Source organism: Geotrypetes seraphini, chromosome 18 (assembly GCF_902459505.1).
Source record: "Geotrypetes seraphini chromosome 18, aGeoSer1.1, whole genome shotgun sequence".
In the NCBI taxonomy this organism is placed as follows: domain Eukaryota; kingdom Metazoa; phylum Chordata; class Amphibia; order Gymnophiona; family Dermophiidae; genus Geotrypetes; species Geotrypetes seraphini.
Genome location: NC_047101.1, coordinates 46540816 through 46568585, shown reverse-complemented (window position 1 = coordinate 46568585; position 27770 = coordinate 46540816). Strand labels below are relative to the sequence as shown.

The 27770-nt window shown below is 43.6% G+C and overlaps 1 protein-coding gene across 1 annotated transcript in view; it reads right to left on the bottom strand.

The window, feature by feature from the left end:
• Window positions 1-2067: 2067 nt before the first annotated feature.
• DELE1 (DAP3 binding cell death enhancer 1) overlaps window positions 2068-27770 on the bottom strand; it is a 37642-nt gene continuing 11939 nt past the window's right edge. Inside the window, exons 7-12 of the mRNA XM_033927736.1 lie at window positions 27591-27684; window positions 22133-22275; window positions 17069-17227; window positions 16884-16976; window positions 4537-4696; window positions 2068-3102 (exon numbers count right to left, since the gene is read on the bottom strand). Of these exons, the coding sequence (XP_033783627.1) occupies window positions 2801-3102; window positions 4537-4696; window positions 16884-16976; window positions 17069-17227; window positions 22133-22275; window positions 27591-27684 (951 nt within the window). The 3' untranslated portion in view covers window positions 2068-2800. The remainder of the gene's footprint in view (window positions 3103-4536; window positions 4697-16883; window positions 16977-17068; window positions 17228-22132; window positions 22276-27590; window positions 27685-27770) is intronic.

Below are 27770 nucleotides of genomic sequence, written 5' to 3'. Positions count from 1 at the left end.
AGAAAAAAAAATAAAAATAAAAATAATAATTTAAATTGAATCAGATTGGGCAGACTGGATGGGCCATTCGGGTCTTTATCTGCCATCATCTACTATGTTACTATGTTACTATGTATATGTCTCTTTAGCTATAAATTACAGTATTATTATTAAGACTAATTAAAAAAAAAGATTTATAAACTATAAAGAGTTTTACCTCATGCAAAATGGTCATTTCTTTAATAAAACATTAACTATTTTTTTCTGAGGCCCTCAAAGTACCGACAAATCCAAAAGGTGGCTCTGCAAAGGGTTTGAGTTTGAGACCACTGATTTAGGGGTATTTTTTTTTCTTCCCAAGCCAGTGGTTTTAACCCGCTTTAAGCCCGTGGGTTAAAACCACAGGCTTGTCCATTATATCCTATGGACACGTTGGCACTTGTTAGCATTTAGAAAGCGCTAAAACGACTACCGCACCTTAGTAAAAGGACTACTAAATCCTGAAAAGGGATAGAATTATAGTTTCCAAACCAAAGAACTGATCTCAGACAAACCTCAATTATGTTACTGATGTGCCAGGAATTAAACATTTTATACTAGTGATCAATTAAGGAGAAATTAGATTCTTACCTGCTAATTTACTTTCTTTTAGCTTCTCCAGACCAGTAGAGGTTAATCTTTACGAATGGTTTCTAGTCCCTGATTTTGGGGGCAAGCCGGCATCAGCTGTTGAAAAATCAACTGAAAGGGAATCCTTTTTCCCCTATCGTCGGGTGGTTCGGGGAGTCCCTCCGGAGGTAGTGAGAGCAGACCGGGCTGCCTCACTGCCTTCAGCCGGCTCATGAGGCAGGCTGGGGAGCTTTGGATGCCTGCAGCCGCTGCCGACAGAGTTCCATGACCACACCGGCCCAAACCACAGAGTTCAGACTGGCCGCGAGTACCTCGCGGCTGGACCAAATTGCGTCACACTCCCCCGGAGAAGGGCACAATTGCTCCATACGCGACCTAGCTAGAAGAAAAGTGACGGTTAGTACAAAAATACAGTAAACTGACAGGCTTGCTTGATTTAGGGGGCAAGGGTGACTGCTGAGGCTCCTCTAAAAAAAATGTGGGGAGGTGGAGGAAGTGGGGGGAGGGACCACGCTTGAGACCTGCCGGGTTCCACACCCCCCGAGGTCAGACGGACCCCCAAACAGGGCCCGCCCAAGCTCTGTCCGGCCAAAACCAGGGACTAGAAACCATTCGTAAAGATTAACCTCTACTGGTCTGGAGAGTGCTAAAGAAAATGTTAAAACTTACAATTACTCTGACAAAAGTTTCTTCTGCTAATCTTCCTGCCCAATTATTATTCTACAGTACATAAGAATTGCCGCTGCTGGGTCAGACCAGTGGTCCATCGTGCCCAGCAGTCCGCTCACGCGGCGGCCCTCTGGTCAAAGACCAGCGCCTTAACTGAGACTAGCCCTACCTGCGTTTGTTCCAGTTCAGCAGGAACTTGTCCAACTTTGTCTTGAATCCCTGGAGGGTGTTTTCCCCTTTGACAGTAAGTTATGCAAGCCAAGTCACTCTGCTCGGAAAAATGACCTGAGCACGTAAAAGGAAGATACAAAGTGCCAAGCCGGTTTAGATCAATGGTCCATCAAGCACAGTATCTTATCTCTGACAGTGCCCAGTCCAGGTCATTTGGAAGCAGGCCCTCAAGATACCAAAAGTCTCAGTCTGTACGGTTCAGAGGTGGGAGGTAGCAATACTTAGGGCTCCCTTTACTAAGCTGCAATAGCGTTTTTAGGGCACGCAGAATTTTAGCGTGCGCTAAGCGGCTAGAACTAACGCCAGCTCAATGCTGGCGTTAGCGTCTAGCGCGTGCGCTAAAACCGCTATCGCAGCTTAGTAAAAGGAGCCCTTAAGGTTATGGTAGCGAATCAGGGGCTCTTGTTGGGAACCCAGAGTTGGTACAGAAAACCAAGATTTGGACTATCCACTCTTACTTTGGAGAAAACTGGAAACATTGGATTTGTGAAGGACATTGTATGATTTGAAATAGAGATCTAAGACTTTCATCTTTATGTCAGAATAAGATAAACAGACTTTAAAAATTTCCTCTTTATAATTATGCTATTATAATTACAATAAGTGTGGTATTTAGTGACTTTATATAAAATATGACAAGGGAGTCTTTTGACCAGTGATGTTTGCTTCTTCTGACGGCATAAATATCAGAAGTTGCCAGCAGTGGAGGTTCAATTTTGTCCTTCCAGAGTTTTGCATAACGCTGAGGTTTTTTCTCCCTTTTCTGATAGAAGTCTTTGATCTTTTTTGAATGAGGTCTGTGGTAGTTTGCTATTTTGATCCATGGTTAAAAGGACCCACCCTCTAGAAATGCACCCAAACCTTATTCTTTTAAAACTCAGCTAAATTATTAGCCTTGATCACATTCTGACTACAAATTCCATAATTTAATTGTGCGTCAATTGCTCCATTACCCAGAATTCCGCTATCTTCCAGCAAACATATTTCCATACTATATTGCACTTAGAAGGCAGCACTACCTTCAGTGGTTTTTATCTGTGCCCCTTGCCTCACACTTGTGAGGTGTGCATCTAGAAAGAAAACCCACCATATTCCTTAAATGCTTTCAGGGATTATAAAGCATTTGGAAACCATATACTTTTCAGAGGAAAATCCCCAGGCAGAAAACAGCAGGCAAAGCAATTATTTACAACATTTTGCAGTTGTACCATTAAATTCAATGCACTATTGTGGGTCAGAGGTGCTACAGCCTGGAACGTGCCTATTACAAGTGCTCATATTATTACTCTACTCATCCAACACCAATTGCCCTGAGAGAGGAGAGTGGAAGTGTCTTGAGGGCTGCTTGTGGTATAAGGCTGTCCATGTATGCTGCTGCAGGACTGTCTCCCCCACCGCTGAGACTTCCTGTGCTCCAGTAGTGTGGTAGATAGAAAACTGCATCGATCGCAGCAAGTGATGACTGTGAAAGACAGGTTGGCTGGTCCCGTGCTGGACACTGTAGCTGTCCTTTGGTTCTGTCCAGGCCGGAGAGACATGGGCTGGAAGATGTTGCTCTTAGACTCAAATGAGAGGAGCGACTAAATATGATTTCTGTAAAGGAAAACACACACAGGTGTCATTTTGACAATACAAAACCAAAGTGTAACAGCCTGAAAGTGGTGAGAAGTACCTTCAACAAGCAGATGCCAAAAGAACTGCAAAGCAATTCTGATGAGTGCTTTTCTTGGAACTTTCTTGGAACTCCTCAAATCTTAATACCACCAGACCTACCCAAAAATCGAAATTATCCTTCCCCTCATTAAAAGGCATTTCCCACCCAGGAAAACTGGGGACTTCCCTCCCCTTCAGATTCACCGAGCTCTGGAACAACCTTACCTCCCCTTTTCGGAACCTGAGTGCTCTCCAACTCTTCCGTAAACATCTGAAAACCTGGCTCTTCTCAAAAATCTAACACTCCCTCCTCATCTGACATCCTAGCCCTCTAACTTTTTTCTTTCCTCCGATCTTCATCTGGCCCTTTCCTTGGAGTTTCTTTCTCATTACAATTCCTGTAAACCGTGCCGAGCTCCACAACTATGGAGATGGTGGGGTATACAAACCTAAGGTTTAGTTTAGTTTTCTTCAAAAACTAGATCGATACGTTTAATGGGAAAACACTGTTTTCTAACATTTATATAAAGATCTACCTATCCTGAATATCTGTAGGCTGGTTGGTTAGGAAGATAATGAGGCTCATCATCTATGGTACTTTGAGTGTCTTAAGTGCTTTGAAAATGAGCCCCAATGTGTACACAGAGATACAGTAAATACAAAAGCTATTTTGTGCAGGGTGGATTTGATTTAAATCACAATTTAAATCACTAGTCAGAAAGACTTAATTTAAATCATGCCCGTGACATTGTGAATGGATTAATGGAATTCATCTACCATAGAATTTAAACACTGCCTGAATATACAGCCTCATGAAACATAATTAAAAATGGCAACTAGTAATGTATCTTAACTTTCCAGGGAAGGAAGGGGAAAGGGACCTGGCCACTGGAGTTTAACACCCCCGGGGAAATAAAAGTGACCTTTATGGGTTACAGCCCCAACCAGCAAGAATGACCCCTGGGAGGGAAGCAGAGCAATTAGGAGCCAGAATAAAATACAAGAGCTGCTGTCCTCTTTCTTAACTAGGAATCCCCAGGCTTACCAGATCACTCGAGTCTGCATAGGCTCACACCTCCACCACCTGCTGGGAGACTGAGAAATGCTGGCTCTGGGAGGGACTGCACAGCTAACTTAGAGACTTCACCAGAATTGTGTAGCGCTGATAAGTGTGCATAACCCATCCATCTAGGCCAGTTTGGAGGGATGCTAAGGAATTACCGATAACTCCAGGAACCCTGCCTCTTCTCCAGTGTTTCACATCACCAAAATACTCTGAGAACTACATCCCCCACCCTCTCAGTAATCTGAATCATCACATGGCCCCTTCACCTGAAAAGTTTGGGGACCCCAGATCAACAAAAACAAACATACCTTGCAGCTGTTTTTGGCAGATGGCTTTTAGCATCTGTTGAGCTGGTTTATTTCCTGCAGCAGCTGCTCTCTCATAATGTTTTACTGCCTCTTGGTGGCTCTTCTGGACACCAAAACCGCTCTCATAACATATAGCCAGGTGGTATCTACTTTGAGAATCCTATACACATATGAAAAACATGAACATGTGTTTTTATTTGGTTTGTTATTAATTACCTTATGTTTTATGGATAATTGTGTTTTTTTAAAACTTTTATATTGATATTCTTAAAATGTATCTTGTTTTTAGTATATGGTTTAGATGGTTCTTATTTTAAAAGGTAAAGGGAATGGGACTTCGATATACTACCTTTTCTGTGTGGTTTACACAATCAAAGCAGAATCCCCCAGGGCTCTCCATTGTTTCCAATCTTATTCAACATCTACATGAGTACACCGAAACATTACGATTTGAATACCTGAGAAACTTTACTAACATATGCTGATGATATTCTCATATTACTTGAGGTTGATCCACATCTCGATAATCTGATACCCAATATTAACCATTGCATTACCAAACTTCAGTCCTGGGCGACGATGGTCCAGATGAAATTAAATGCTGCCAAGACTAAGCTTTTATGGCTTGGCCCAAAGTTAGACTCTCTCCCTTCTGCTGTGATCTTATCACTTACATTTAAGGACCAACTAAACTCACTTGTTAAAAAGTGTTTTTCGGCCTCTGTGCTCTGAGAAGAGTGAGAGCACTCTTTCACCAGCAACACTTCTCTGTATTAGTTCAAGCAATTATTTTGTCAAGGTTGAATTATTGTAACTCAGTGTATTTGGGTCTTTCAAAGATCAGTCTGCAGAGACTCCAACTAATACAGTATACTGCAGCTAAGCTTATTTTCAGTAAGAGTAAATTCGACTACATAACCCCTCTGCTCAAGGAATTATATTGGCTCCCAGTGTATCTCAGAATTCAATTCAAGTGCATTTGTATTGCATTTAAGATCTTATTTGGCATTTTCGCTGCTTTGATTCCTTTAGACTGGAATGTGCATATTTCATCTTGCCAGAAGTTCTCAAAAATTAGAACTTACATTTCCCTCTCAGTGGTAAAAACCTTCAAGAGATTTAGTCATTCTTTTGCTTTTAAATTAACCAAATTCCGGAATGCTTTACCGCTTACATTAAGATGTTTAGGTTCTTTTGCTTTATTCCGGAAAGCTCTGAAAACCTTTTTGTTTGCTAAACATTTTGGAAACTATTCTAGTCTACTTTTCCTTGTCAAGTTTATGTATTATGTATTACATTATTGTTAACCGAGTTGAGCTCCTCTTGGTTGATGACCTGGTCTATAAAACTAAGATTTAGTTTAGTTTAGAAGGGACGATGAAGTGACTTGCTCAGAGTCGCAAGGAACTGCTGTGGGAATCAAACTCACAACCTCAGAGATGAAACAAATATTTTAAATAATACAGTAGGAGGCAAGATACCAAGACAAGACTCACTTTAGCAGAAGCTGCAGTTATTTTAAAAAAGACTGGGCAAAGTAAACCTCCTTATCCATGTCAGATTGGACCAAGATACTGTTGATCTTAGCCGTGGTTCTTATTGTGGGTATCAGCAACTATAACACACATTTCCACCTCCCTATTTCTCCAGCTTGCCCCCTAATCAAATTACCAAAATTGCACTTAACATTCTGATCTTTTTCAGCAATAGGACACAACAGCTGTAAACTTCTATTTAACTTTGGATATAGTTAAAACTTAAGCAATAGCTATTTAGTAAAGTTAAGCAGGCATATATTCTCACATGTGGGTGGTAACATTCTTGGACACCAATACAGACACTACCAAGTGAACTGTCACTTGAAATCTTTAGGCAGAGCCCATACTGTGTACATGCTGGTGCCTTCCTGCCCAACATTGGCTCATGGGATTATCAGTTCAATAACAAAGCTAAGAAGCAAACTGGGGGAGGTGGGTGGGTTGTGAGAATAGTATGGTATTTCTGCTGTCCTCACATGTGGAACTCCAAGAATAATGGATATATAAACATGTTTCGGGTGGAACATAAAGAGGATTGAAAGGAAAGTTGGCACTCTATGTAAGTAGAAAATCAGTGCAAATACTGCTATTACCCAGCAATACACTTCTAAATATAAGCCCAGGCAGCTGGAAGGGCTCGGGTCTCAGAAACGGAGCCTACGCGTAGCAGTGAAAATCACAAACTGAGGAAAATCAGCGTAGTACAATCGCTCCAACTCCAATCATTGACCCATATGCATATTTTTTTAAAGCATTTTTCAAAAAGCAATTAAAACAGCTAACCCACAGCCGGGTTGCAAAAAAGAAGTGCAAGCCAGAAACTAAAAAATAAGCAACCAAACTACTTAGCTTTTATGGCTGACTTTGCTGACTTTGCTGATTTGTCTTTATGGAAGAGTGCAGTCACTAGTGTAGATTTGCCGACGCGGCCAGCGTTTCGCGGAAATAATTAATCAAAAGCATCCGCTGCGTCAGGGCCACCAGGACGTACAAAAAGTCAAGGCTTCAATTACAGCACTCGGTCACAGAATTTCAAAGCATATGGGTCAATGATTGGAGTTGGAGCGATTGTACTACGCTGATTTTCCTCAGTTTGTGATTTTCACTGCTACGCATAGGCTCCGTTTCTGAGACCCGAGCCCTTCCAGCTGTCTGGGCTTATATTTAGAAGTGTATTGCTGGGTAATAGCAGTATTTGCACTGATTTTCTATGATATATATATATATATATATACTGCTGGGGTATTTTGTTGTAGGGTGTACTCTATGTAAGTAGACATATTTTAAAGAACTGCTTATCCAAACCAACTGTCTCTTTTGGAGTTTTGTTCCAAACAGTAGTGAGAAGTAAAGGTATGGATTGAGGACCAAGTAGACACTTTGCAGAAGTCCTCAATAGATGCAGAGCGAAATGAGTCACTGAAATAGTCATAGCTTGGACACTGTGGGCTGTTAAATGGCCCTGAAGCGTCAGCACAGCCCAAGTATACGTGAAGGAGATTCAGTCCCCTAGCCAAGTAGAGATGGTTCTCTTGGTAGCAGGAACTCTGAGTCTGTTAAGAGTTAAAAGCACAAAAATCTGAGAGGATCCTCTATGACAGGGGTAGAGAACTCCAGTCCTCGAGAGCCGTATTACAGTCGGGTTTTCAGGATTTCCCCAATGAATATGCATTGAAAGCAGTGCATGCAAATAGATCTCATGCATATTCATTGGGGAAATCCTGAAAACCCAACTGGAATATGGCTCTCGAGGACCGGAGTTCCCTACCCCTGCTCTATGAGATGTAGTCCAGTCCACGTAATAAGCCAGAGCACATTTGCAGTCCAAGGTGTGAAGAGCTGCCTCTCAAGGATGTTTATGTGGTTTTGGAAAGAAAACAGCAGAACTATTGGTTGAGGTGGAATTCTGAGACAACTTTAGGTAGGAATTTTGGATAAGTTCAAAGCACTACTCTGTTGTGGTAGAATCTTGTGTAAGGAGGATCCGATACAAGAGTCTGAAGTTCACTCACAAGGCATGCAGAGGTGAGGGCAATGAGAAAAATGACTTTCCAAGTGAGAAGTTTTGAGAATGTAAGATGTAAGTGCTCCAAAGGAAGACTTCATGAGAGCGGATAATACGATTTTAAGATCTCAAGCAATAGGTGGTTTCACATGGAATAAGCCTTTTGTAGGCTACCAAGGAGTGAACAGAGAGAGATATTTTGTCCAAGGGAAGGTGAAACGTACTGATAGCACTAACCAAATTGTTTTTTTTAGATCAGTTAGAGATGTGGGGAAGGTAGTCCAGTATGGATGGCAGTGGACAAGTGATGGGATCCAGAGAATGCAAAGTACACTAGGAAGAAAATCTTATTATTTTGGGTGCTATGAATATTATGGTGTCTCAGTCTTGGCAAAGTTTGAATAGTTTTTTTTTCCTGATGAGAAATTGAAGGAAATGTGTAGAAGAATCTGTACCCCCAATGAATGAGGAAAGCATCTAATGCCATGCAATTGGGGGTATAGAGTCTGGAGAAGAATCTGAGTATTCTGGCAAATTCTCATCTGAATGGTTGGAGATCTCCGAGTCAGACTCTTTAAAGTACTCCCTACTAAATGAATTGGGGATTGTGCATTGAGTGTCAACTGTGCGTCGAGGTGCAGGTTGATAGTCTGATCCAGGAGATAACTCCTCCTGCAACGATGATGCATGTTTCACATATATCTTTGTGATCCCGATGCGCGACATCAAGCAGGGGTGCATGACCTAGTCTTCAATCAACACTGATGTATCCTCAGGCTGGGATGAGACAAGCATGGAAGCCATTTATGCCTGTGAAGACTGCGTTCTCAGTAACCCCGAAAACTCTCATCTGAGCATAGCCTAGATCTCCTCCTGGAGACAGTGCTGGTACCAGAAGAAAAATTGGAATGGAAGTAGTCTGCTTTACCAGATGTCAGAGTGTGAGAGACCTTGATGTAGAGGCGCACCTAAAAGGAGTCATTAACTGGATGGAAGGAGAGCAGTCCTTGGTGTGTCAATGCTTTCTTTGCGTTGAGGAAGACAACGCTTGAGAGGATGAAGTGCCCTATCTAGAAGGGGAAGAATGTTTGTTCTTCTTAGCTTTCTTACATGTTACGTCCCTCGATGTGCAAAGCACAGATGAAGTAGAGTCCTGTCTCTGTAAGTGGTGCACTCTGGATGTGGTGCACTTGGCACTGATGTTGATGCTCAAGCCCCCCCACCTTGTTCGATGTTGATGTAGTACCAAAATGTTTTTTGAACTTCAATTTTTGGGCTTTCAGTGACCACTTTTGCATGTGGAGATAGAGGTCACTGAGAATATTCAGGACCCAGATACATGACACCCCAATTATGTGGGTCAGAGCCATGATCCGATTACAACAAGAACATTTCTTAAGTCACTCGGTACCCTCTTTCACCTGGAGGGGAAAATGGCTGACGTTAAAGTCAAAGAGCTCAATGGCCTGGAGAGGTCGAGTAACTAGGATGCCGAAAACAGTCAATGCTCCTGGGAGAAAAAAAAGTGCTTGGAGTGGCCCGAATGTAAAAAAAACGAAAAACTGGCAAAAATTAACCTAACTAAAAAAATAAGTAAGGGAAGGTACAAAAAAAGGCAAAAAGTCTGATGTGCTGGAAATTCAGCTTCATGGAAAACAAAGAACTGATGATCCCATGAGCTGATGTCAGGTGTGAAGTCACCGGCATACGCAATATGGGCACTGTCTAAAGATTTAAAGTGACAATGAACTTGGTAGTGTCCGTATCAGATTCAGTGGACGACGTCACCCACATGTGAGAATATTATGCCTGCTTGTCCTTGGAGAATCATCTATACAGCACCATGTACGCAGTTGATATCCAAGATTAATTCACAAAAAACTTGGATGCCAAAAAGGTAAGTGACTTTCTCAAGAATGGTGGGGAAAAAACAAGGAATTCAGGTCTGCAGCTCAGTGAAATAATCACTACACTTAATAAAGGTGAAATAGGAATGTTTTGATAAAACAGGAATGTTTTGATAAAATTGATTCTGAGACTGTCTCTTTGAAAAACTCTATTGCTACAATTATTAGAGAACAATCTTTAACCTCAAAGAAGATTGAGATGATTGAAAATCATAATCGTCACCTGAATTTGAGAGTATTGAACTTTCCAAAAATTTCTACTATGCCGCCGATTGAGCTCTTTAAAAAATTTCTTACAGAAAATTTGAAGTTCCAGCTGACCAGATACCACCAATAAATAAATTGTTCTATTTGACTGCCTCAAGGAAAAACTTTGAGACAAATGAATTACCTGCAATTGGGTTACCTGTGTCAGAAAGTTTACCTGTTGACACTGATTTATAGAACTTAACGGCAGTTTTGGAAAGCTCATATTCTGATATTAAAGAGAGAGCTACACTGATTGTTAGTTTTATATTTGAGCAAGATCTTAATTCTATAATGAGATTATTTTTCTAAAGCTCTATTTCACAATTTTGTGGTCAAAAAATTTGGTTATATCATGATGTAACAAAATTAACCTAAGAAAGGTGCAAGTTATTTCTTGCAATGAGAGAAGAGACAAAAAAATTGGATGCTACCTTTATGTTAACCTACCCCTGCAAGTGTATTATTAAATATATGGGTATGAAATATATGTTTTATGCGCCCGATCAGCTAAGATTCTTTTTGGACCTCAAGGGGTTTATCAGAGATGGAATGTCCAGTTCAAATAATTAGTAACTGGAGGGTTTGACGTATTAAGCCTTTTCCTAAATAGTTTCCTGTAACTTATCTCTCGGTAATTTTGATTCCTCCTTTCCTTCTGTTTGTGGTCTAAGGAAGAGCTATTTCCATAAGATTGTTATTACTTCTTAGTTTGTACTTATTTTCATGTTGGATTATGGCTCTGTATTTCCATAAACAAGTTATTATACTTGTGAAAAAGTTATAATTAATAAAAATAAAATAAAAAAAAAGAAATAACCATTACACTTTGAGGTTAATAGTCTCACTGTTAATATTTCCTTCCCAAAAGGCCATCATAGCTGACAAGGTAAAATTATGGTCTTACCTGTTAATTTTCTTTCTTTTAGAAGCAGCAGATGAATCCAGACTAGTGGGTATAGCTCACATCGACCAGCAGGTGGAGATAGAGAACTGATTAACAGTTGGCCTTAAAGCCTGGTGTTCCTTCTGTTGATTCAGTTATGCACTTTGCCCAAGCATCCCGAAAGGAGAATGAGCCGCAACAAAACTCCATTCCAGTAGAAAATGTGTCTTTCTCTTCTTAATATAATTATTTGTCTTTCTTTTGTTCCTTTTTTTTTTTTTCAGCAATGAAATAATACACTTACCAACCATAGCCCCAACTAACCCAATCAACTAAACACCCTACACACAACAGTGCCTTTGGGGAGGGGCTCTGGATTCATCTGCTGCTTCTAAAGGAAAGAAAATTAACAGGTAAGACCATAATTTTACCTTCCATAGCAAAGCAGCAGATGAATCCAGACTAGTGGGATGTAACAAAGCAAACTCAAACTGGGTGGGACGCCAATGCCGCCTCTGTCAGCACTGCCGCGCCAAAACTCGCCTCTGAACGGGCCGCTATATCTAACCGATAATGCTGTGAAAAAGTATTTGTCGACGACCAAGTGGCCGCTCGGCAAATCTCCTCTAAAGACATCCCCCCGGACTCCGCCCAAGAGGTCGCCAAAGCCCGAGTGGAATGAGCATGAAGGTGCTCCGGTACCTTCTTACCTGACAACACATACGCCGAAGCAATAGTGTCCTTGACCCAATGCGCAATGGACGCTTTGGACGCCGCCATCCCTTTGTTTTTACCCGCGAAAGCGACAAAGAGATGGTCCGACCGACGAAAATCATTCGTCACTCCCAAATAATGGAGAAGCATGCGACGTACATCTAGTAGCCGTAAAGACAAAAATCGTTTTCCCCAATCTTCCTTCCGGAAGGATGGGAGGAATAAACACTGGTTTACATGAAAGGAAGAAATAACCTTAGGCAGGAAGGACGGCACCGTCCGCACCGCCACCCCAGTTTCCGAAAAACGCAAAAAGGGTTCTCTGCAAGAAAGCGCCTGTAGTTCCGATACTCGCCTAGCTGAAGCCATTGCCACCAAAAAAACTGTTTTCAGCGTGACATCTTTCAACGTGGCCGCTGACAGGGGCTCAAAAGGTGCCCCCTGCAACTTCCCAAGGACGAGTTTAAGATTCCATGTTGGACAAATACGCTTTACCGGCGGGCGGATATGGTGAACCCCCTTGAGGAAACGGACCACGTCCGGCTGCGACGCGAGAGCCGAGCGATCCACCCGGCCCCTGTAACAGGCAATGGCCGCCACCTGAACCTTTAAAGAGTTATAGGCTAACCCTTTCTCTACGCCCTCCTGCAGGAAAGCAAGAATAGCCGGCAGAGAAGCCTTGAAGGGCGCCACTCCCTGGCGACCACACCATGCCTCAAAAATCCTCCAGACTCTCGCATAGGAGGCTGACGTCGAAAGTTTCTTGGCTTTAAGCAGGGTGGCGATCACCCGCTCTGAATAGCCCTTCTTTTTTAGCCTTAACCGCTCAATAGCCAGGCCGTAAGACCAAAGCGGGCCGGATCTTCCATCCATATTGGACCCTGAGTCAGTAAGTCCGGAGTTACCTGGAACGTTACCCGCTCGCCTACCGACAGCTGAATCAGATCTGCGTACCACGGCCGACGCGGCCAATCCGGAGCCACCAGGATGACTCTGCCGCGAAAGCGAGAGATGCGCTGTAACACTCGACCTATCATGGGCCACGGCGGGAACACATACAGAAGGGAATTCGGAGGCCATGGGAGAGCTAACGCGTCCACCCCCTCCGATCCCTTTTCCTTGCGTCTGCTGAAGAACCGAGGCAACTTCGCATTGTGGGACGAGGCCATGAGATCCATCTCCGGCAATCCCCACCGACGGACTAGCAGGCTGAACGCTCGAGGAGATAACTCCCACTCGCCCGGATCCAGAAGATTTCTGCTGAGAAAGTCCGCTTGCACGTTTTCGTGACCTGCAATGTGTGCCGCCGACAGAAGCGGAACATGCCTCTCCGCCCATTGAAACAAATTTCTTGCCTCTTCTGCCAACTGCGGACTCCGGGTGCCCCCCTGCCGATTGACATAGGCGACCGCCGTGACACTGTCCGAAAAGATTCTGGTCGGCTTGTCCTGAATCAGTGACTGAAAAGCCAGCAGCGCCAGTCTGACCGCTCTTAATTCCAACAAATTGATGGGCCACTGGGCCTCCTGGACGGACCACATCCCCTGCACTGACGCCTGCAGGCACTGGGCCCCCCAACCCCACAGACTGGCATCCGTGGTGACCACTACCCAGTCCAGCGTGGCCAACGGCATGCCCTTCCAAAGATGCAACTCGTGGAGCCACCACTGCATGCTGTGAGCTGCTCGATGACTCCATTGGAGACGCACATTGTAGTTCAAAGAAGCTGGGGACCAGCGAGAGAGCAGAGACTGTTGTAAGGGCCTCATGTGGCTCCGCGCCCAGGGGACCACCTCCAGAGTCGCCACCATGGAGCCCAGCACCTGTACATAATCCCAAACTCGAGGTCTGGCCGTCCCAAGAAGTAGGCGAATTTGAGCCTGTAATTTCTCCCCCCGGTCTCAGGGTAGAAACACCTTCCCCAGAGCCGTGTCGAACCGCACCCCCAGATGCACCAACGACTGCGACGGGGACAGAAAACTCTTGGGAAAGTTGACAATCCACCCCAACGACTGGAGGAGAGAAATCACTCGCTGAGTAACCGCCACACTCTCCTGTCTGGACGAGGCGCGGATACACCAGTCGTCTAGGTAAGGGTGTACCCGAATCCCTTCCTTGCGGAGAAAGGCGGCTACCACCACCATGACCTTGGAAAAGGTACGGGGGGCCGTTGCCAAGCCAAAGGGCATTGCCCGAAACTGATAATGCTGGCCTAGAATCGCAAACCGCAGATACCGCTGATGCGGAGGCCAGATCGGAATATGGAGGTATGCCTCCTTGAGATCGAGGGACGTGAGGAACTCTCCCGGTCTTACAGCCGCAATAACCGAGCGCACCATCTCCATCCGGAAATGGCGAACACTGAGAAATCTGTTGACTCTTTTGAGATCCAGCACCGGCCTGAAGGACCCCCCCTTCTTTGGCACAATGAAGTAAAGGGAATATATCCCGCTGCCTACCTCTTTCGGGGGCACCGGTACCACTGCCCCTAGCTCGAGCAGCCCCTGAAGAGTCATCCTGACCGCGTCTCCCTTGGCCGCCCCATTGCACGGGGACACCAAGAAAGAATCTACGACGGGAGAGGCGAACTCTAACTTGTACCCTTCTTGAACAATGTCCAACACCCACTGATCTGACGTGATCGTGGCCCACTCCGCCCGGAACTCCGAAAGCCGGCCCCCTAAGGGAAAGGCGGAGGGAGCCAAGCCCCCGTCATTGTGGGGTGCGAGTGGCTGGGGTACGTGTGGACTGCCCCGAGGAGGGTCTCGTCGTACGAAAGGAACCCCTCTGCTGAAATCTTTGTCTCGAAGCAGAGGACGAACCAGAAGCCGATCTGAAGAAAGGCTTACCAGACCTGGATCTCCGAACATCCCTGAAGCGCGGTCTAGACGATGAGGGCCTCACCGGGGGCCTAGCCCTATCCTCCGGTAAACGTTGAGTTTTGGTATCCCCAAAATCTTTCACCAGTTTATCTAAATCTTCTCCAAACAATAAACCCCCTTTAAAAGGGAGTCTCACCAGCCGAAGCTTAGAAGCAGCATCGGCCGCCCAATGCCGTAGCCATAGGGATCTGCGAGATACCACTGAAAGAGATATCTGCTTCGCAGACGCCCTAATAATATCATATAAGGAGTCTGCCAAATAAGCCAAGCCGGACTCCAAATCTGCCAGCTCCGAATGGACAGAACCCCCAGACTCCATTAAATTATCTGACATTACTTGCGACCACTGCAGACATGCTCGTGCCGCATAAGAACTGCATATGGCGGCCTGCAAGGTAACTGCCGCGACTTCAAAGGACATTTTTAAGGAAGATTCAATCTTCCTATCCTGCGCATCCTTCAACGTCACTCCCCCCTCCACCGGTAAGGTAGTCTTTTTGGTTACCGCTGCCACCAAAGCATCCACCCTGGGTAATCTAAACTTATCCAGTTCAGTCGGGTCAACCGGATACATGGCTTTTGCCACCCTTAAACTGGCTTCTGGCGTATCCCATTGCGCCGAGATCAGCTCCTGCATGGCTTCATGCACCGGAAAAGACTTAGGTGGTCTACGTGTGCCAGCCATCAGGGGATTACCTGATACCGCAGTATCTGCCTGAGAAATATTCAGCCCCTGTAAAGCCTTCGAAATTAAGGAAGAAAGTTCTTCTCTATGAAATAACCGTAGAGCGGACGGGTCATCCACTTCTTGACCCGGGGGATCCACTGCATCCCAATCCAGGACCTCCCCCTCCTCCAACGATTCCGGAAGAGAAAAAGGGGATCTAGGCAGAATATCCTCTGCTTCCGCGGTCGCGAGCCTGCGCTTCTTTACAACCAGCGACCTCGCCGGTGACCCCACCGTGCCCTCAGCCGGTCTGCCTGTCTCACCAGGCACCACAGCCGACGTCGAGGGCACCGGAAGGGACACCCCGACCACCGGCACCGGCGGGGCGGGCTGCGCACCCTGTAACAAAAATGCCCGGTGCAGCAGCATAACAAATTCCGGCGAAAATGAACCACACGGAAGGGCCGCTGCACCGCCCTGATCCGTGCCGGGGAGCGGGGCCGCGACTTCCGCTGTTGCACCCGCCTCCCCCACCGCCGCTGAACTCCCCCCTGCCATGGAAGAGCCCTGCAGCTCTGACTCACCCTCGCGTGCCGGGGACATGTCCCTTGCCTCTCTGACCCGGGCAATAGCCAGCTCACAAGCCTGCAAAAAGGCATCTTCAGCCGGTGCAGCCTCACACTCGGCCGAGCAAAGGCCCGACGGTGTTCTGCGCGTTCCAAAGCGCGAACACCGCTGACCGGCCTCCGTTGCCATGCCGCGTTTTCAGCACGGCTTTTTTTTTTTTTTTCACACGCGGCGAACGCCGCCGACTTCCGACTCCGCCCCCAACCACTCCTACACTCGGGAACGCGACCCCCAAGCCACGAGGCAGGGAAAACACTCACCAAGTTGCTCCCGCGATCTCAGACGCCAGGACACAGCTGGTAAGTGTACTGCAAGCAAATGCAAAGATTGCAAAGCTCAGCACTAAACAGGAAGTCGACTCTTTTTTTTTTTTTTTTTACTGGAATGAAGAAAGAAGACTCCTGCAGGACAAACAAACCCCTCAATCACCCGGAGGGGAGGGTGGAGCAGGGACCTGGGAGGGCCCAGGTGTAACTCCTAAAGCCGGCACCACTCAGCCAGGCACCCCTGTCCTACTGAAGAGACCGAGTTTCAACAGAGGAAGTCCTCCGAACACCAATATCTCCGGCAGTATCCAGAATCCAGGAGCTAGAGGGCTAGCTCAGTCCCTGCTGGGAGATAGAGCAAAACTGAATCAACAGAAGGAACACCAGGCCAACTGTTAATCAGTTCTCTATCTCCACCTGCTGGTCGATGTGAGCTATACCCACTAGTCTGGATTCATCTGCTGCTTTGCTATGGAAATTTTAATATAGACCTTAAGTCACAAGCTTTCCACATCACTGCCTGCTACTGGAGTGGATGGATTCCATTATGATATGAAATTCCTGCAATACTAGGAGTGTCTAATGCATATCTCAGCAACGGTTTCTTACCCCATTTTCAGCTGCTAGCCACAAGTATTTCACTGCTTTCTGAGGATCAAAGTGAAGTGCTTTAGTGTAAAGTACCCCCAGGTATGCCTGCGCCTGCAGCAAAATCAAAGCCAAAACAGTCTAAGCACTCTAGTATAATTTGGCAGAAACTGCTGGTAAGAAACGTTTCATATCTAGAGACTCACTTCCTTTAGCCCAGCTTCTGCTGCTTGTCTGAGCATCGTCAGTGCCTGCTCTGTATCTTCTGCATTTGCGTTGGCTTTGTGATGTAAGAGATACCTGGCATAGTGGTGAAGTGCCATGCTATGGCCATGGGAAGCTGCAAGTTTGTAATACTGAACTGCCTGTAAGTAAAAAAAAAAAACAGGAGTGTGTCACTATGATAGCTTTTGGAGACCGTCTTCATGCCTATCTTCATATACAACTTGGGATGGGTGTCAGGTTTGATCAGGGTCATATGCGGCAGGGTCATATGCAGAAGACATACTAACTGAGCTTTACTTAATTCGTTCTAACTAAACATCAGAAAGCAGACATAAAATATATCTGGAACTGGTAACAAAGAAGAAAGTAAAAGCCATACATTGTCGAGATTTCCTAGTTCTTATCTTGAGTGAGTCACTTAACCCTCCATTATCTTAGGTAGAGATTGTAAAACTTCTTGGACAAGGAACTACTTATTCTGCCTGACTGTAACTCATCTGGTGCTTAAAATCTGAAATTCAAGTAGTTAAATCTAAAATTTAAATCAACACATTAAATTACTGAAAATGACCTTGGCCTCAAGTTTGTGAGATCATTCCTCCTGTTTTTCTACTCTGCTTGTGTATACTAGGGAAAGCTAGTGTGCTTCTGAACGTATAGACAGATGAATGAACTGATATCAGCTCTGAATGCTATTATACATCTTGAAAAGTATTTAAGTGACTTTCAAAAATCATCAGGAAACAAGGTTTAGCTGGATTTGGACTTTGTGCATGTGATCATGCCTGACAGGAAGACATTATTCATCACATAATGCTTATATTTAATATAGACTGCCATCACAGCAACATCTGCTCATTCTAACAACAAAAATCAATCTATATATTAACCAAACCAGTGTATTCTAATCTTAAGACAACATACTGTACTCCTACTATACTCCGAGACAATGGGCTTCTAGTTTTAAAAGACCTTCAAGTGCAGTCAAAGGAATACTTTGTTTTGAAGCATCTCAAAATTGAAATAAAGGTCCCAACAGTGAGCCACAACAGAGATGGGTATTTTTTTTCTCAGTACAAGAGAAGAATGCTTTACTAAATGTGAGTTTTCCTAATCATTTACAAGTTGTTAGAGGAACGGGATGTCTCCTGGACAGGCTCCTCTAATAATCAGTCTTAATTTTGGTACTAAGTACGGACAATCTGCTGTAAGATTAAGGAAGGAACAAATCCTTTAGGGCTCCATTATATAGCTTATATGTAACTAGAAATTTCTCCTTTCACTTCCAAATGACTGTCTCATATTTGCCAAAGGAACATCTTCACATTTTTTATGAAGCAAACTTCAATTTTCCAGGAAACAATTACCTCACAATTTACAGCACTTCACTAATTACGGTTTCGTATTTAAAACTGTATAAGTGGCTTGACACCTGGTTATATGACTCTTTTGTTTCTTTTTTTTAAGAAGGCAGTAATATTTGTGTTTTAGTGGAGAAAGTACAGCGATACCTTGGTTTGCGAGCATAATTCGTTCCAGAAGCATGCTCATAATCCAAAGCACTCGTATATCAAAGTGAATTTCCCCATCGGAAATAATGGAAACTAGGACGATTCGTTCCATATCCCCAACCCTTTAATAGAAAATACAGTACTGTACGTACTTGTATTGCAATATCTCACTTGTTTCGACCAGTCACTACACTGCGGGTGAATTGGGCGTGATGCTTTTATTACGTTCAGCCGCACTCAGCATGAGATGTGCGTATGTTGTACGCACTCCGCAATCAGTGATAACGCGCATATATTGTGCGTATTTGACGTGACGCAAGTATAAGTGCTCATAATGCAAAACAACTCTCATTTATAGAGTTAAAATTTAAGAAAATGGCATAGGACTATATTTAATGTGGGGATGGGGAGGTATGTTATATGATTTAATGGGTTTATTCCTGATGAATGGGATGGGTGGGGGAGGGGTCTTTTTTATATGCATTTGACAATAATTGTTAGAATATCAAGTGATTTGTACGAATTATTTGATTGAATTTTGTATACTTGTTGCAAAAGTTAAAACTGAATAAAGAATTTAAAAAAAAAAAAATTTAAGAAAATGTTTCGTTATCCAAGGTTTGAATGTCGTTTGCTTACCAAGCTGCCTTAGAGTGGAACAAGCCTCCTTTAGAGATATTCACACTCTTTGTTTTGTAATTCAGTTACAAGATTTTTGTTTGAGAGATTTCTTCCTTAGTGTTTTTATAATTTAACATTTCTCTTTTTCTTCTGATCATGTTTTTAATTTATTATAATTTTTGTTTAATACTATAGAGGGGCATATTTTAAATAATGTCCAAGTCAGAATTCATGCAAAGTAATCAACAAGCCACTGTTGTTCAGTCTGACTTGTCATATACTGGTTTGTCTAATACAACTAACTTAAAGGACAAGCAAGTATTGAATGCATATACCCTTGGGGGTGCATCTATCATATGTATGGACCTTCAGGCAGCAATCGGGTATATAACCAGTTGCTTAATGCTTCGTCGGTCCAACCTTTATTAATTCAATGAATCACTCTCCTATTTATCGAAGTGCCATTTTTTTAGTGATGTATATATAAAACCTTTCATTTTTTCAATAACAGACCATCACTTAGCTTATAGTGAGCCTGTGCTGTCTTCACCTCTCCCGACATGCATGTTTCAAAAAAGAAACCTTTCTTCAGGGTCGAGGGAAACGGTTTGAGGGAGCTGCAATTGCCTTGTAACAGCTCCCTCAAATTGCAGCTCCCTCAAACCGTTTCCCTCGACCCTGAAGAAAGGTTTCTTTTTTGAAACATGCATGTCGGGAGAGGTGAAGACAGCACAGGCTCACTATAAGCTAAGTGATGGTCTGTTATTGAAAAAATGAAAGGTTTTATATATATAAAAAAATACATCACTAAAAAAGTGGCACTTCGATAAATAGGAGAGTGATTCATTGAATTAATAAAGGTTGGACCGACGAAGCATTAAGCAACTGGTTATATACCCGATTGCTGCCTGAAGGTCCATACATATTATAGATGCACCCCCAAGGGTATATGCATTCAATACTTGCTTGTCCTTTAAGTTAGTTGTATTAGACAAACCAGTATATGACAAGTCAGAATTCAGACATCTTGCTCATAACGTCCAGTTTTCCTTTTAGGAGAAAGAGCGGTCACGCCTTAATTATTACATTACATTATATTACATTTGTGATTTCTATTCCGCCTGTGCCTTGCGGTTCTAAGCGGATTACAGTTAAAAGAGATCAGGACATTACCGAGAGAATTACATTACAACGATTTAAGTAAATTACATGTTGTGGTATAGAAATACAAGTATAAGATATCTGGATTTATCGATAGAATAACTTGACAGGGTTCAAGTAGTTACAAGGTTCAGTGGGGAAAACAATATAGGCAACTGAAGAAAGATACCTAACTTTGAAGGAATCAGTTGAGTGGATACCTAAGGGAGATACTTTTTTAGGAGAAGGTTAAATGGGTACCTAAGGGAGATGCTTATTTAGGAGTTTGGATATTTTTCGTAAATGAGGTTCAAGGGGATGACTAGTGTGTTATTTGCTTGGGAGAGTGCATGTGCGATTGGGGAGGGGAATATTAAGTAAGGACGTGTTTTTTGAAAAGAAATGTTTTGATTTCTTTCCGAAACACTTTGATGTCTGTTGTTTTGATCATCAGTTTGGTGATGGTGGGGTCAATTTTCACTGCTTGAGTTGCTAGAAGGCTGTCGTAAAGTTTCTTACGTCGGGTACCATTATGAGGGGGGAAGGTGAAAAGATTCTGAGTTCTTCTTGATCTGGGTAGTCGGTAGCGGCAAAGACGGTTGTTCAGGTAATTGGGGGCCATACCATGGGTTACTTTGAAAAGTAAGCAGTAGAGTTTGAATTGAGTTCTTGCTTTTATCGGAAGCCAGTGAGAGTCTACATAGGCGGGTGTGAAGTGGTCGAATTTGCTGAGCGAGTAAATGAGTCTGATAGCTGTGTTCTGAACGGTCTGTAGTTGTTTTATCATAGTATTTGGGCAAGGTAGGTAGAGGCTGTTGCAGTAATCTAAGGAGCTGAGTATGAGGGATTGTACAATGATCTTGAAGTGTTCTTTGGAAAAGAATTTTCTTATTTTTCTTAGGTTTCACATGGTGAAGAATGCTTTTTTTATGGTTTTGTGTATTTGTGTTTGCATTGTGCAGCCTCTGTCTAGGTGTGTTCCCAGAATTTTGAGAGTATTCTGTATTGGATATTTGATTGTGTTTACATCTTAATCCCTCCATTGGTCAGCTGCTCAATCAGAGCATCTTTTTGTAACTTGGCCGTGACTGAAAAAGGTCTAGATAAAAACATCCTTTTTAGGCATGGGCATTTCTTCCTGTTTGAAAATCACTGTTGGACATCCTACTTTTTAGCTCTCCCTAATCCTGCCAAAGTATGTTCCCTTACTATCTGGATGAACTGCAGTGTGAAATGTCCAAATTCTGGCTTTGGACTTTACCATATGGACTTTTGGGGGGGGGGGGCATTTTGAAGTGTCTCATCTGTTTTGAAAATGAGCATCATTATTTAGGGTTACTTGTTGCAGTTTGTTCTGTTGTGAAGATTATGTGAAATATTTTGTTTGTTTTATTGTAGGTGGAAAAGAAATTCTTAAAATAAATAAAACATACATATGTTTTAGAGATTTTTTGTATTACTGGATTCATATTGTTTTCATTAGATTGATTATATTAACGCTGGATTACTTTTTAATTGTAATTTACACCCATAGTGCTTTTTCTCTGTTGTTATCGCTTCAGAATTTTAAGGGATTATGAATCCTGGAATTCAATTCAACCTCACACTACCTTTGCTAAGAGAAGAAGAATTTCTGCCAGATAGCCATGCCACAAAAAAAATGCTGGAATGTCAACTCAGCCCTGGCCATCAAGAAATCCCATTAGTGTGCCTTGTGATGCAGCAGCCCTGTCATTTTTAACTTCACTGTAGGTCTCTAGAGCAGCTCCGTACCTTCTCCATGTCTTTGGCCACACCTTTTCCTTGCTCGTAACATACCCCAATGTTGTATTGGGCTTTGCTATAGCCCTGATCAGCAGCTGCCTGAAAGCAGGCGAATGCTGTGTTGTGGTCCTCATTCCTGGCATTCTCAATACCTGTAAAGAGAGTTATGGACTTCACTCACCAGCCTCAGAGTCAGACTATGGCCACATGCAGAAGATGCGAGATGACATACTTTACCCTGATTTCTGGACTCAGATGCAGTAATCCACAGCTTAGCAAAATGTAGGGCTCTTAAAACTGGTTTTATCTCCAATGAAAATGGCAAGTAAGATGGGTCTAAAAATTAAGCTACAAATCTGTGCAGGATGCACCGAGTTCATGTTTGGAACAGTTACACTTTTCCTTGTGTTTTAGTTTGTATACCAATCCAGAAAGCAAAGAATGGAGACTTTACAAGCACAAAATGATAGGTAATCAAAGCAGGTCAGAAATTGACAGCCCAAAGCAGCACTATGACAAATTAAAAGATTTTGCCTGAAACAGACAAGCAGAAGTGAAGGTAATGTTTCATAATGCCAATGGGACAGGAACTTCCACATTTGTTATTTAGCCATTTGTACTCTGCAGGACCTGAAGCTCTATTCTTTTGAAGCACACTTTTTTAAATGAATTGTTGGTATTGTATGTTTTGTTGTTTTAATTTTAATAATAACAGTTTATATACCGCAGGGCCATGAAGTTCTATGCGGTTTACAATGATTAGAAAGATGCAAACAGTGTCTCACTTCTGGCTCACCACACAATTGTCACCTTTATAGGACCCCCAGGGACACCTGAAGAAGACTTTTGTTGAAACGCAGACCGTGTTGGGTCCTGTATCCCTAGCGGACTAGGTCCTTTAAGGCTTTTATGTGGATGATTCATTTTTATGTGGATGAAATTATTTTATGTGGATGATTTCAGTGTACCTTTGGAACTGACACTTTCTAATAAAGTCCATTTAGGAACATCGTCACTCCACAGAGTTTTTTTGTTTTTCTCTGGATTTTCTTCTTTGTGAATATTTTGGGGTCAATTCCTTTTGTTTTTTACAAATTGAGTGGAACATACATAGTTAGAGATTAGTGGCTAACAGTTTAAGGGATCAGTTTTTATGGGAGAGATTGTACAGATTCGTTACCTAGGTACTTCAAGAACAGGTGTTTTTAGGTGTTTCCTGAATTCACCATAGTTATTTTTATGATTGTATACATTTATAGTGGGATATAATAAATTTTAAATAAAAACACAAAAGGTACTACTGCTGCATGCTTTGCCAAATTCCAGGTTCCGTAACACTCAAACTACTATTGTTAATTTTGGATTTATGTTCTGCCCTTTCAAATGATGCTAAAAAACAAACAAACCAGCTTTACTAAATGCACCTTTTTCTAAAGCATTGTGTCTGAGATTTTCCAAATATACTCGAATATAAACCAAGATTTTGGGGTCAGAAATGGGGTGGGGGTGGTGTCTCGGTTTATATTCGAGTCACCACCTGACCACTTGGTACAGCTATCCTCTTACTGCTGAACTACAAGGGCGCCCTCCCCTTTGAGCCGCTATCCACAGTACACGCACCATCCCTGGAGCTGCTCTCCATATATATGCTCCAACTCCCTAGTCACTGATCCCCACTGCTGCAGATTTGCTATCCACAATACATGACCCCCACCCCCTGAGTCATTGGCCTCCAAATACCTGTTGGTGCTGCTGCTGCAGATTCACTGACCATACACTTGTGGATTGCGCTGCTGCTAATCTGCTGTATGTTGAACTGGGCAGATCCTTGAGCATTTGCGCATGCTCAAGGTCTGCTGGCTCCTGTCCCCTCTGAGATGATTCTCAGAGAAGTCGGGAGCCAGCAAGCCTTGAGCATGCGCAAGATGCTCAAGGCTCTTCCCGGCTCAACATACAGTGGATTAGTGGCAATACAATCCATGAGTATACGAAGGTCAGCAGCTCTGGGGGGTGCATGGAGGTCAGTGAATCTGCAGCGGCAGCAGCACCAATGGGTATTTGGAGATCAGTGACTCAGGGAGTGGGGGCATGTATTGTGGATAGCAGTTCTAGTGTGTGTTGTGGATAGCGGTGCCCCCCCCCCCAGACAGGATAGTAACCAGTGGTGTATTGCAGGGGATGCCAATGTCAAAACACCTCTTTCAGGCAGCAGCAGTGTTCCCAATTCACTGCTCTTGGCGTTGGGGATGTCCTCTGTGCCGAGTCCTGCTTTTGTGGAAACAGGAAGTTGATGGGACCCGGCAGAGAGGAAGGCCCGACACCAAGAGCAGCGAATTGTGAAGGTTGTGTTGCAGACTGGAGGGTAACAAACAGAAAGAGGGGCAAGGGAGATAAATGCTGCACCTGATTGGGGAGGAAGGGAGAAGGAAGACCAGGGAAGGGAGAGGAGACAAAAGAGAGGCCAGACCATGGAGGGAAAGGAAAGAGATATCAGGCCTTGGAGGGGGAGGGAAAGCAGATGCCACAGCATGGAGGGAGATGGATGAACAAGAGAGGCATGGGGGAGGGAAGCAGATGCCAGACTATGGGGTGAGTTGGGATTGGGAAGGAAGGAAGGAAGGATGGAAAGGAAAAGGGAGAGATACCAGAGCATGGGGGAAGGGAGTGGAGACAGAGAAAAATGGAAGGAATAGAGAAAGAGGGCAGACACTTGATGGAATGGAGAGTGATGAGAAGATGAGGAAAGCTGAAACCAGGGCTTACAAAGGTAGAGAAAAGATGTATTTGTTGTTGCTTTATAATAAAGTAGTATTGTAGCTGGGATTGTATGTGATGATCTTAAGGTGGCCAAACAGGTTGAAAAAGTGAAGGCAAAAGCTAGATGCTAGTGTGCATAGGAAGAGGTATGGCCAGTAGGAAAAAGGAGGTATTGATGACCCTGTATAAGACTGGTGATACCCCATTTAGAATATTATGTACAATTCTAGAGACTGCACCTTCAAAAAAGATAAAAAGGATGGAGTCGGTCCAGAGAAAGGCCACTGAAATAGTGTGTGGTCTTCATCATAAGGCGTATGGGGACAGACTTAAAGATCTCAATCGGGAGAAGGGAAGATATGATAGAGATGTTTAAATACCTACGTGGTATAAATGCGCATGAGTCAAGTCTCTTCATTTGAAAAGAAGCTCTGGAATGAGAGGGCATGAGATGAAGTTCAGGAATAATCTAAGGAAATACTTTTTTTTACAGAAAGGGTGGCAGAGTCTCCCAGAGAGATGGTGGAGACAGAGACTGTGTCTAAAATCAAGAAAGTGTGGAATAGGTACTTGGAATCTCTTAAGAGAGAGGAAGAGATAATGATTACTGTGGATGGGCAGCCTGGATGGGCCATTTGACCTTTATCTTCCATCATGTTTCTACTCAAGCAACCAACATTCTCACCCAATTGGAAAAAAATAAAAAAAAAAAATTGTCCTCCATACTCCATCCAACCCCCGAAGCAGCAGCGATCCTGACTAGACAACCCCCCCCTCTGACCCTCCCTCCAGCCCCCAAAGCAACAGTGGCAGTGGTCCTGATCAGACAACCCCTGTCCCTCCCTCACTTACAAGAAGCAGCAGCGGTGGCGTGTATCCGCCATCCCCCCTCCTGCCCCTAAGTAGCAGCGGTCCTGACTTGCCAAACCCTCCTCCCTTTCCTGAAGTAGCAGTGGCAGCCAGTTAACAGAGGTAGTGCTGTAAACAGGTTGCTTACAGCAAACCCTGGCAATGCTTTTCCACTTCCAACGTGGCACAGGAAAGGCCCTGCCTGGGCTGGCTGAGAGCAGCCTATTTACAGCACTGCCTCTGCTAATGACCAGTTGCTGCTGCTACTTTGGGTGAGGGAAGGGATCGGCAGGTCAGGACTGCTTCAGGTAAGTGAGGGGGTCCAGGAGGCCAGACCCGCAAAGAGGGTCAGAGGATAGGTGTAACAGAAGTGAGTGTAGGGGGAGGGTCCAGCAGGGCGAAATACATGCTTAACTGACGTGCAGTTAAATGATGCAGTTAATTGTCACATGCTAAAATGACAGATGTTTACGTGTCAGGCGATCATGCTTGATAGCACAGGAGAAGGGAGGGGAGGGACCCGGCACTGCCAAGTTTTGAATCCCTTGGGCTTTCTGACCGCTCCCCACAAATCCATGCTGCCTTGCCTCCACCAGAGGAGCTGTAAGGCCCATTCACCTTCTGAAAAATGTCTACCTCAGAATCTTTTCAAACTAAGAAAGACTGCAACTACCATCTGCCCGAGACTGAGAAATACTGGTTAACAGAGAGCCGCACAAAATCTTATATAGAGTGATGTCATTCAGTAAGTGGTTCTTAGTCTCCATCTAGTGGCAAGAAAGTATATAGAAAGTATATACTTATGTGTCTTGGCTGAACTGGAGGTATGAATAGGCAGTGCACAGGTAAAGTCAGCAGCAGACATCAACTACACATAAATTCTGTAACAAGGAAGGAAGTGAAAGCCACTCATTTGTTGAGATTTTCTAGTGTTTAATGTGAGCAAGTCAGTTAACCATCCATTAGACCAGTACAGACCATACACACTCCTGAACAGGGAACTAAGCTATCCGACTATAATATAGCTTGAACCAGGATTTATGAATGGTAAGAACTTAAAATGTAAAGTCTAAAAATATACACATTACCTTCAGCCTCTTCAAGTTCAGGTCATTTTGAACAGTGTACTGTGAGAGACCATACTGGACCTTCCTCCCACATTGGGACCCATCTGGTGTGTGCCAGGGGAAGTTAAAATACTTCTGGATAGATGGAAGAATGGACTGGAATTGGCCCCAAGCACATTGAAAAGTATTAAACATTATGGCATCAGAATTAGGTTGCACTGGAGGAAGGAATGTTGTACAATACAGCAGAGTGAGTGAAGCCAAGGCAAGTCATGTGACTGGGGAGGAAGAAGTACCAGTATAAGAATACAAAGGCTCTATTAGGGTGTACCAGAAGTAGGGAACTTGGACTGTGAAAGCCATGGCAGAAAAAAGGGGGTGGAAGAAGGGGCACAAAAAATGTGGGTTGGAAAGGTGAGAGGATTCGGGATAAAGTGACTGTCTACAGAGCCCTGAAGTATGGATTCTATTCAATTTCTAGAATTACAAAACTATTGTTGCAATAAATTTGCCAACAAACAGCATTGTAGGTTTCAGCTAGTATTTACATAAACAAATATTTGAGGCCTATGACTGTATGCATAAAGGGGGTGAGGGTCATTTATTAGCACATATTAACGCTGTTGCAGTATGCCAGGGAAGCAGGGTCTGATGCATGTTCCACTGGAAAATTTATATTGGAGTTTATAGGTTTTCCTTCTCTTTTTATTTGGAGGATTGGGAAGGTTTGAAATTAATTTAAGATAACACAAAACAGTTAATCACAAGTAAGTAGAAGTCGAGACCCAAATTACCGAGGATATTGAGAATTACAGAGACACTAGTTTGGGACACTTCTTGCAGCCTGGACGCTGCATCCTCCAGACTCTCTTGTAGACTTGGCTCTTCCTGTCAGACAAACAAAACAGAGTTTAAAGCAAAGATAAAACTATACATTTTGTGATTTGATGAATTGATTTTTCTTTTTCTTTTAG